Genomic DNA, 11,583 nt, shown 5'->3' on the forward strand with positions numbered 1-11,583 from the left:
CTTTATTGACCTGAGATAACTCTTCTCCTTCACTGAGGCAACTGGAAGCACTTTCAGGTTATCAGTAGGGGAACATCACCCTCTAGTGTTCAAGGAAGCATCGAACTTAATGCCCATAATTATCTTATTTTTATAAGATAATTTTTCGGGGGCTTTTTGCCTTTTTGCAGAGAGGACAGTGAAGAGTGTGAGAGAGAGATGGGGTGGGATCGGGTAATGACCGCAGGTCAGATTCAAACCTGGGTCCCTGTGGGCATCTGGACCCGTACATGGCACAGGCGATGCAGCATGTTGCGCCACAGCGCCCCTTCATAGCTTTAATTATGTGAAGAAATAATTATTTGAATTCAGATTGTTTGTAATAAAACATTGATGTGATATGATCTTGCTATTGATTGATTCAAGTTTGAATGGTTCTACTGTTGTGTGGTGTTTATGTAGTCATCTATGGTTCATTGTCTATAGATATACATTTTGTGTTTGTATGTTTGTGTTTCCGTGTCATACATTTCATATATGTATATACACTATATATTCATTCATTACTGAGAGGAGATTTGACATTAAATAAACATTCTTCATACTGAATGTTTGATATGTGTTACTCAAACAGTTGCTCTAAAGAGAAGTTTGGAGTCCCTCGGCTCCTGCTGGTTTCTGTGGCAGTGATTTATGGGATGCCAGAGCAACCAGGGACAAGACTCACTTCAGCTGACATCAATGTCTGAGTGGCTCCTCTCTCTTCAGGACAGACAATTCATTCAAAGCATCAAAGAGCTACCTGGAGACAGTCCTCCAAAATTAAAATGGTTGGGGGCGATTGGGGCAGTGACCGGGAGACCCTGCGAAGCAGTGCCTCAGCAAATTGAGTGCGCCGACTATTCCCGCAGAGGGACCCAGAACAATGAAAAACAGGAAATGATCGATGGCTCCCTATCTGCACTGACCTACCTGTGAGCGCGTCGGCGTTTACCTCCGACTCTCCACGCCCTCTCACACCATGCGCCAAAGCTCACTCCTGAGCCGGGCTGGCCCAGCAAAGAGACGGGGTCAACAGACACGCGCCCACGCACAGGGGCCAGGCTGCAGCAGAGCTATCAATCACTCACCTGGCCTGCAACACCAGAGGGCAGCGCTTCCGTGATTGGGCTGGACTTCAGAGCGACTACCCGGGGCCATGGAGCTGGAGCGAGCCCACTGCAGCTGTTTCCAGGGCCAGAGTGGTCAGTGATGCCAGGCCAACGGTGATGCGGACAGGGCTGGAGAGGACCGCCAGCAACACACACACACACACACACACACACAGCACTGCAGCACAAACAGCCAGGGAAAGAAACCTACGATACAAGGTTAATCGCTTCCTGTTTATCAACAAAGAACACAACACAAGGTGAATTACTTCTTCTTCATTAACAAAGACTAAGCAGACAATATTTTATTTTGTTCATGATTTAATTTATTAATAAAATGTATTCATATGTGTTCTTGTATTTTGTGTCATGTAATGTGTTGTGCTGTGTTGTATTGTTTTGTTTTGTATTGTGATAAATTGTGTTGTGTTGTGAGCATACCAAGGCACTTTCCTATCAACTATCCTTACTGAAATGACAATAAACTTGAACTTGAACTTAGAAATACATTTATTCTCCACATGTATGTGTAGCAATCCCTCAGCTCTGGAGAGATGGACAGGCAGAGAAAGAAACACTGCCTTGATCTGATGTCACATGTCTAAAAAATGCCTAGACTGCCTCAGACTGTAGCTCAGCACTTTGTCTGAGACTGACAGTGTGTTCACGCACAGCAGGGCACGGTATGGCTAATTGACCACAGCTGTGGTCACAAATCATGTCATTAGTCAAAATAATTTATTCCATGGAGCTGGAAATGTAAGTAAAAGTGACAGCGAGTATCTTTGGTTAAGAACTTAGGTCTCTGGGTTGCAGTTTCAGATGACAAGGACACACAGTATTTACACACAGTATTTACACGTGTAATAAAGAAATAATAAAGAAAGATACTTGACATATTTTCACAGCATTATAAGGTATAGTATGTATTATATGACTATAGAGTAGGATGCAAGATGCTGTTCATGGAGGCTTAATATAATGAAAGCAACATATAATGAAAAAAGCTAAACCAATGTACCTATGGTCAGGGACTAATGGATGAATTTTATGACTGTAGGACACTTACGTATTTTTCCCTTTCACTGGCTCCTCTAACAAAGCAGGATGTTTCTGTAATAGGAATTTAAGGTAAGGCTGTATGTGGACCACAATAGGTTCTCATCACAAAAGGCTCTCATCATGGCCATCCTCTCATTCAGCTGAATAGAGTGCACTTCTATTTCCAGCCAAAGGGGGGCAGCAGAGATCCATCTCTTGGAATTGTAGCAGCTGAGCAAAACAGCCCCCCCCCCCCGCTTCACTTTTCTCCTGTCTGTGACATGAAAAATCAAAAATACTGGTCGAATGTTTCTCAAGTTTTGATGGGAAGTGGAACAGCTGTGCTCTCAGTTGTCAGTTGAAATATAGACGTGTGGTGTCTCCACACACAAAGCACTACTCACCTGCACAGTAGTAGTAGTCTAATGCTGATAGGCAAAGCGATGAGAACTGATGTGTGGAGGGGATCTTTGTATTGTGATAGGCTCACTTAAATGTGCTGCGAGGTAGTGTTTGCAATCGATTAAATGGGCATTCCAATCGCATTTACAGAAGCGTGATAGCTGATTACACCGTAACAAAATGATCATTTTGCCAAACAACTCCATCTCTTGCCATGTCAACTATGAGTGCGAAACAGACTCTGTTGATGATGGAGCCATTACAGGTTGCAATCATTTCTTTTGATTCAAAACTGTGAGCAGAATCATGTTGCGCTTTCATGTTTCTCCTGGTTTCTTTTTTCCTTTTTTTCCACTCACTGGCTCGACAGGAAAGTACACAGCAGGAAGAAGAGAATACGTAACATGGGCCAGACTTATGAGCTAAATAAAAAATGATCGACACTTCTTCTCCCTTGTTTTCGTATGTTCGCTTTGATCATGTGCAGCCTGCACGTAAAGGACCGATTCCAAGCTGTATTATAGATGGTCTTCCTCTCTACATTCGTTCCCCGTGAAGAGCTCTGAACAAACATCGACTGAATGCAGATGCCTGGTGTGGTGGAAATGCTTGAGAGGGCCTGTCTGAAGCCTTTGATCTGCCCATCTATACCGCCAGACAGGTTTGCCAATAGTTTTCTAGCTCCATGCCTTGTTTGCCAGTGCTTTCATTGGACGAAAACAGATCCAAATGATGCGCTATGTTTGTGTTTGTGTGTGTTTGTTTGTGTGTGTGTGTGTGTGTGTGTGTGTGTGTATGTGTGCGCGCGCGTGTGTTTTCTCTAAAAGAAACTTGTTTGTGAGGAGCCCAATCTTAAGTAGCTCTTGATGGAGCCATTGACTGGGAATGGATGATATTGGATGGAGTGTAGGGGGCAGAGGTCGTTGCGATGGCCTGCCAGGAGACTTTGGCCTGGTCTGAGCGATGCAGGAGGGGAGAGACAGGGTGAGGGAGGGCAGGAGGAGAGTTTGCTCTGATCAGAGCGTGCCTCCTTCGTGGACTGGTGACCTGACCTGGAAGGCTTGCAGCCACTGATGGCAACAGAGAGAGAGAGAGATGAGAGAGAGAGAGAGAAGGGGGGGAGTTATCTCAGGTCAGATGACCCACTTTTCCTCTCCACTGACTCTCTCTCTTTACACACACAACACACTGACACACACACTCACACACACAGAGCAAAAACACCCACATTGGAGAGTGGTGAATGGGGTCAGACAGTGATGAGTTACCCCGCATACTTCTCACTGTACTATTTGTGTATCACAGCAGCTTGTTGAACTTGAATGCAGCAAAATCTGCACCACATATTAGGTAACCTTCAAAGGCTGTCATTTGATCCCAGCAAATCCCTTGCTGCGGATGGCTGCTTCTTGATACAACTATGAAGTTCTCCCCCAAATACAGTAAATACTCTTTGATTTAACATGAGACATGGGTTGTGTTACCACAGTGGACATGGCAGAGAAATAACAGTGTTGTTATTTGAAATCCAACCATGACGTGAGGCTCAGGAAACAGCCTGCATCAACATGCAGCTGTCATCTCTGAGCACGACATTAAGGTAATTGTAATTTTGGCTTTCTTATTGTATGGCAATCATCTGATGCAGCCGGACTTTTTGTCCTGTCTCTGCATGGTTAGTATTCAAAGGGTTCCTTTGTTTGTTTCTTCACTGCTTGATTGTCTGCCTGAGGCGGACAGGCAAAGTGGCGAACCATACATTACCGTTGACAAAGCGCTAACTAGGAACTCATGATAATCAGATGTGCCAGTCTGGGAGCGAGAGAGAGAGAGAGAGAGAGAGAGAGAGAGAGAGAGAGAGAGAGAGAGAGAGAGAGAGAGCTGTGGTGTGTGTGGAGGAGTGTGACGCCACCATGGACAGAGTTTGGAGCTAAGAACAGAGGTGTTGCATTCAGCCCCTCGTGTCCTGCCAGACATAACTGTGGTTGTGACATGAAGTCGCATCTTACATAAAAGCATTGCACAACAACACGCGCGCATAGTTATTACTGAATCTTGCAGTAAACAACAGAGCTACCGCAATCTGGTAAGACAGATAAATCAATAAATACAAAAAAAGAATAGATGACCTCCTAATGGCCAAGTATGTCCAACATCAAAAATCCTTCGCTACATTTCTTTGCAAGCGTGGTCACTACAGGGACTGATGCTACGTGGGGTGCAGCCCTTCAGACAGATGATTAAAGAGCCGTGTTTTGAAGGCCGAGGGCTGGAGGCTGGATGCGAACTTTACTGCTTCATGAAAACAATGGGTCCCGGCGATGCCTGCTGAAGTCAGTCCGCTGCCTGGTGATTAAGTGCCAGCACATCACTGAACAGCATAAATAATGAACCCCCCCCCCAACTCTCTGTGTTACCACACGGTATCATGTCTCATCATCAGCAGCCTGGGCTAACACACACACACACACGCACACACATGAACACATGAACACACCCACTCGCATACACACACGCATACACGCACAGTGCCAATAGGGGGCAGTCTTCACCTACAATATACTGGTCGACTCTCGACACAAGCCAACCAATTGCTCCCAACATGTCATGACAGCATTACACACTCAATAAAGCAATCGCAGTTCATCTACTGTATCACTGGGCAAATTAATGTTCTCTCCCTTTCCCTCTGCTGGGGAACATTCCTATAGTGTTTGACTGAAGAGCCAGAGGAATACTTCAATAAAGCTTGCCGTTGCCAGAAGGGAGATTCTGGCCAGTGCCACTCCATACTGGTGTCAAAATGCTTTTGCTGAAAATGGCACATTCCCTTTTTTTAAGGAAGGTGGTATGACTATGAGTAATATACACAATATCATATTTCAGTGTAGTTCCATGTAGTAGGTAGGTAGTGTATGGAAGACAGCATACAAGACAATATGGCTAGGCGATGTGAACTTATATTATATGAAGTTATTCTTTGACCTCAATTATGATTAATGAACGCTTATTTATTTTACAGTTCTTTTTACTCTGCCCTCATAGTTGCCTGCCAAGGTCATATTAATCATACCTCCAGCCTTCTTTTGAGTGAATTGGGACCGGCATTGACTGGAAAAGGTGTAGGCATGTGACTAATCACAATAGTATTTTCCATGGAACTGTTGCATTAGGGGACATGCTATTACAGTAACCAACTAGATGTACCGCAGAGCGGTACAAAATATGACCTCCTCCCAGTCATTCTCTCCGCAAAATAAATCACGCTTGTCATTTTGTTTCCATCTCCTACTCCATTCCTTAATTTTGTGGAAGAAAATTTTGTTGGGTGTGTGGAAGAGGTACAGAAGCCTGCGCTCCCGCACCACCAGACTCACCAACAGCTTCATACACCAGGCTTGCAACTTGTTGTTGTCCTGTTGTCCTGAAAACACAACACACTTCTGCTGCTCTTACATAACTTGCACCACTATGCCACTTGCTTACTTAGGTCAAACAGAACTACCTCAGCCATTTATTGGCCTGACTTTGCACTATTATATTGACTGTCTACTGTATGCACAATTGCACAATTTCAACCCAATTTTGCTGCTCTTATTTCTTCATTGCATGTGCCTTCTTATTTACTTTTTATTGTTTACTTGAATGTTATGTTGGTCTGTGGACTTAATTGGTAAAATATGTCTTGTCTCCACCGTGGGATAGTGAGAAACGTAATTTCGATCTCTTTGTATGTCTTGGCATGTGAAGAAATTGACAATAAAGCAGACTTTGACTTTGTGTATGTAAATGAGTGTGTGCATAGTGTGTGTTTGTTTGTGTGTATATGTGTGCTTCTGTGTGTGTGTGTGTGTGTGTATGGTGTGTGTGTGTGTGTGTGTGTGTGTGTGTGTGTGTTTGTGGGTTCGCTTGTGAATGTGTATGTGGAGGTAATGGGGTGTGTGTGTGTGTGTGTGTGTGTGTGTGTGTGTGGGTTCGCTTGTGAATGTGTATGTGGAGGTAATGGGGTGTGTGTGTGTGTGTGTGTGTGTGTGTGTGTGGGTTCGCTTGTGAATGTGTATGTGGAGGTAATGGGGTGTGTGTGTGTGTGTGTGTGTGTGTGTGTGTGTGTTTATCTGTGTGTGTGTGTGTGTGTGCGTGTGCCTGCTTGGCTGCATGTGTGTGTGTGTGAGTACACTTCAAATTTCGTGCAGTTTTGAACCTGTCAGCCAAAATACCTGTTACAATGCCTCATTTTTGCCTTTTCATTTTTAACTAGATGGCGCTATATCTCAAATGAGTGGATATGGGACGGGTTGACATGGCCCCTGGAGACAAACATACAAAAATAATTTAGTCATCCTAGGTCCTACGGTTGTCGAGATATTCACAGAAAACTGTGTCCGCCCTACCCTCCTTTCGGGGAGCCCGGTGCGGTGGGCGACAGATCAAAGCAAAAATCAATGGTTCCATGTCATCCTTGTGGGGCTACATGCCCACCACGTTTTGTGCAGCCCGGTCTTTCAGTGTCCCGAGAAAACGTTAACACAAAACTACTGAAGAAAAAAAAAATACAGAAGAAAAAAAAATGATTCGCTAGCGTAGCGGTCATAATTAAAGGACAATTCTTGCATTTTTTCACATAAATTTCTGTTTCTTGAGGTTACCGAATACTGTTGGTACGTTGCTGCAGCAGCTAAGCAGCTCCAGTGCTACACTCTGGGGGCATGCACAGTAGCTGTTGGCTAGGTAGCACCAACTTTCGGGGAGAGGTTCTAAATGTCACTTTCCATACAATTTTGGTTAATAGCCCAGCCCTACAACACAGCATGCAATATCTATTGAAAGATGTTTAAGAAGAAGACAACATACCAGACCTTATGAAGAATGTTTAAGATGTTTAAAATGTTGATGTTGAAATCATATGCTTTTACATATACATAGCTGTTAGCTGCAGCAACTCAAGCTAGGTAGCACTGACTTGAGAGAAGTCTAAAGAAGGACGAACATCAGTGCTCAGTGCCTGGTTTCTTCCACAGACACCATTGGGAATTTTAGCCATATAGTTCAGTCTTCGTTTCATCAGACCAGCAAAAAATGGCTTCTACCTGTCCACTCTACCATAAAGGCCTGATTGGTGGAGTGATGTACTGATGTTTGTCCTTCTTTACGCTTCTCTCATCCTCTCAAAGGAACTCTGGATCTCATTCATAGTGTCCATTGGGTCCTTGGTTACCTGTCTGACCAAGGCCCTTCATCCCGAATTGGCTGAGTGGCGAGATCTAGTAAGACTGTTGGTTGTTCCAAACTATTCCATTTGAGAATGATGGAGGCTACCATGCTCTTCGGCACTTTCGATTTTATTGTATCCTTTCCCAGATCTGTGTCTTCACACAACCCTGTCTCGCAGGTCTATTAACAATTCTCTCGACCTCGTGGCTTGGTTTTCACTCTGACAAACACCATCAACTGTGAGACCTTAAAGAGTGTACCTTTCCTAATAATGTCCAATGAATTAATTTAGGCACAGATGGACTCCAATCAAGTTGTAGAAGCATCTGGACCATTGATAGAAGTAGGCTGCACCAGAGCTCAATTACAAGCGTCATAACAAAGGGTCTGAATACTTATCTAAATGGAATATTTCAGTCTTTTGATTTTTTTAGAAATTTACAAAACACTCCAAACACCTGTTTTTTGTGGACTGTTGGAATATTGTGTGTAGATTGATGAGAAAAACATTAATTGAATCCATTTTAAGATGAGTCTGAAACATAACAAAATCTGGAAAAAGTGAAGTGCTGTGATATGCACTGCATTTACATGCTTCTATATACATACACACAAACACACACACACACACACAAACACACACACACAAACACACACACAAACACACACACGCACACGCAGACACTTCTTTGTATTTCCTGAAAACTAAGTTAGAGTAGCTGACATCCTGCCCTGAAGAACGCACTTCTAATTGCAATTCTCCACCAGCTTCACATGGAGAATCAAATGGTGGGCTGTGTCTGTCTGCGCTGCCCACTCTTCTGTCACTGTGAACAATCCCCAGCAGATGGGACCTCAGTGTGCTCAGTTAGTTTCACTAGATCAGAATCCAGGTCAAGTTGTTTTGTTCTTGTGAAACTAACTCACGAAAAACAAAACAAAATCAAACAGTCCACCCCATGTCCCTGCATATACTGACCTACTGGAAAAGAACCATGAGGAGCAGAAGGAGGAGCAGGGTGAGGAGGAGGAGCAGGGGGAGCAGGAGGAGGAGGAGCAGGGGGAGCAGGGGTTGTGAAATACTGGAGAACGGTCACATTTCCACAATCAATGAGCCCTTTTTCTCCCAAACACCGCGCTCTCCCGTTTGTTCATAGTGGGTGCGTGATCCAAGGAACTGTATAGAAAATCAAAAAATTGTCGCACTCCAAAACCGTTTATTTTTGCTAATTTATGTTCACATTTAGCAGCAGGGGTACCAAACATTTCGGCCTTGCGGCCTTCGTCAGTGTGTGAATCAATGAGCCGCCATCAGAACAAAACGGCCCTTTTGGAATGCTAGAGTACTAAAGGGGCACACCAAATGTTCCACCATGGATTTACTGCACACTTACAACATACCCACTAGCCCATTCCACCCCTCTCCTGACAACACCCCCCCCCCTCTCTCTCACACACACACAAACACAGTCACACATATAGTCCCTACTCCCCCACCCCTCTCTCACACACACACACACACACACACACACACACACACACACACAGTCACACATATAATTTTCCCCTTTTACTCCATTTTCATATCTTTCTTTCTCACGCACACCCATACGCTTGCGTGGAGACACCCACACACACGCACATACACACATATACATATGCATACAGACACATATGTGACAAGATGGTGCGGTTAGAGGAACACATGAAACAGGAAGTGTGAATGTAAAGCTTCTGAAACCCCTGACTCCAGTCTGACCTTTGAACACCACCGACATGGCAAATGGTTCTTAATCCGGCAGATGCGCATGGAACGCAGCTCAGACGAGCTACTGCTATGTAACAACCATGTGTGAGGAGTGGATATCCACAATGAAGACACCCAGATCGATAATGTGGACACAAATGCATGTTTACGGGCATACTGGGGCACAATAGAAAAAAACACTTGTTGTCTCTATGCATGCACTCTTGACTGTACGCGTGTGTTTCTCTCTCTCTGTGTGTGTGTGTGTGTGTGTGTGTGTGTGTGAGGGCGTGTATGTGTGTATGAGAGTGTGCGTGCGTGCATGCTGATGTCTCTCAGTTTCTCTCTCTGTGCTGATGTACCGCCCCTTATGGAGGCGTCTCTGAACACTAAGTGGCACATGTCGAGCAGCATGCTCTCTCTCTCTCGTTCTCGATCTTTCTCTCTCTCTCTCTCGTTCTCCCCCTCTCTCTATCAGTCATTCTCCCTCTCTCTCTCTCTCTCTCTCTCTCTCTCTCTCTCTCTCTCTCTTACGTGTTCATGAGGTGGATGGGAGGGGCAGAGAGGAGGAGAGGAGAGCAGCAGAGAAAGAAAGAGTGAAGCGGAGAGAGACGAAAAAGAGGAGGGTCCACTGTGAGAACTGGGCAGAGGCTCTTACCAATCCCAAGGCTGCCCCCTCCCCTCCCCTCTCGCACCCCTCCCTGTTTGCTGCTGTGGCTTGTTGTACTCACGCACAGTACAGAGGGGGGAAAAGTGTAAGAGAGAGAGAGAGAGAGAGAGGATCATAAAAAGGGAGCGAGGGAGAGTGAGAAAAAGAGAGAGAGAGAGAGTGAGTGAGGGAGGGACAGATAGAGAAAGAGAAAGAGAGAGAGAGAGAGAGAGAGAGCAGTGAACACGTTCTGGTTTTGCTTTCAAACACTCGCTCTTTGCTGAATCAGTGTGTTGCCGTGACAGTTGCCCCACACGTACACACACACCAGAAAACGAGTAGCGTGGCAACGAGGGAGACCCACCAACGGCTGATTCTTCAACCCTGCGCCGTCGGACAGGAGCCGTCGTCCACTCAGGAGAAAGCAGCCAAGCTCTTGCTCCCTCTGGGCACCCAGACACCAGGCACTGCTCTGGGCCTGACCGCACTGCAGCCACCACCTCCACACCTGCTCAGCGTTCTCATTCTCAGGTAGCCCTTGTGTGTGTGTGCGACTCTCCACTACTGCCATGTCGGACGAGGATTGCCGCTCGCCCATTGGGCTGGACTGCTGCAGCTGCTGCGTGGACCTGGCCAACGGCTACCTCCCGGAGAGCCCCGGGCAAGGAGGCCTTGGCCGCCTGGGCAGCCCCACCTTCACCAACCACTTCAGGCAGCTCCGCGACCAGCTGATCTTCCAGAACCTCAACACGGACAAGCTCAACAACATCATCATGCGGCAGGACTCGCTGGAGTCGGTGGTGCGAGACCCCTGCTACCTGCTCAACGAGGGCATCTGCAACAGCAACATTGACCAGACCCTGCTGTCCATCCTGCTCTTCTTCCACAGGTATGCACGGAGACACACCTTCTTACCCCCCCCCCCCCCTCCAGTCTCTAAGTTAATGTTCCTCTGATGTTTTCTTCTGTGATTTTAATGTTCCTTTAATGTTCCTCTGATATTTTCTTCTGTGATTTTAACTGTAGTTAACGGGGAAGCTCTCCCCTGTTTAAGTTAATGTTCTTCTGATCTGTTTTTCTGTGATTTTTAGCTAGTATTTTGTGTCCGTCACACCCTCTTTAAGTAAACCTGTGATTGAACAAAATAAGGTGTCACCTAACTCCAGATCCAAATCTGACAAGAATGGGGTTTAATTACATGGTTACCAGACTGATCAATTGTAGATTTTTAATTGGAAAGAAATGTCAGTCCCCTCTGGCCAGCCTATAATTGAGGACAGAGTAGTATCTCATTTCCCAACTGAACGTGTGTTTAGAATATAACAGTAAAACAGAGTCAGATTACAATGTTTTTAAGAATGCTGTGTGTTCAAGGTAAGTGATTTAGATGGTAGAAGCAGCCT

The 11,583-nt window shown here is 45.3% G+C and overlaps 1 protein-coding gene across 1 annotated transcript in view; it reads left to right on the plus strand.

Annotated features, from left to right (window-relative positions):
* The first annotated feature begins 10,278 nt into the window (after positions 1-10,278).
* The window catches only part of tsc22d3 (TSC22 domain family, member 3), a 33,144-nt gene continuing 31,839 nt past the window's right edge, over positions 10,279-11,583 (plus strand). Inside the window, exon 1 of the mRNA XM_076292379.1 lies at positions 10,279-11,069. Within this exon, the coding sequence (XP_076148494.1) occupies positions 10,750-11,069 (320 nt within the window). The 5' untranslated portion in view covers positions 10,279-10,749. The remainder of the gene's footprint in view (positions 11,070-11,583) is intronic.

This window comes from Alosa pseudoharengus, unplaced genomic scaffold (assembly GCF_046254945.1).
Source record: "Alosa pseudoharengus isolate Yale_2024_CS ecotype anadromous, Long Island Sound unplaced genomic scaffold, YU_APseudo_1.1 YU_APseudo_1.1_scf_19, whole genome shotgun sequence".
NCBI classification, from domain to species: Eukaryota; Metazoa; Chordata; class Actinopteri; order Clupeiformes; family Clupeidae; genus Alosa; species Alosa pseudoharengus.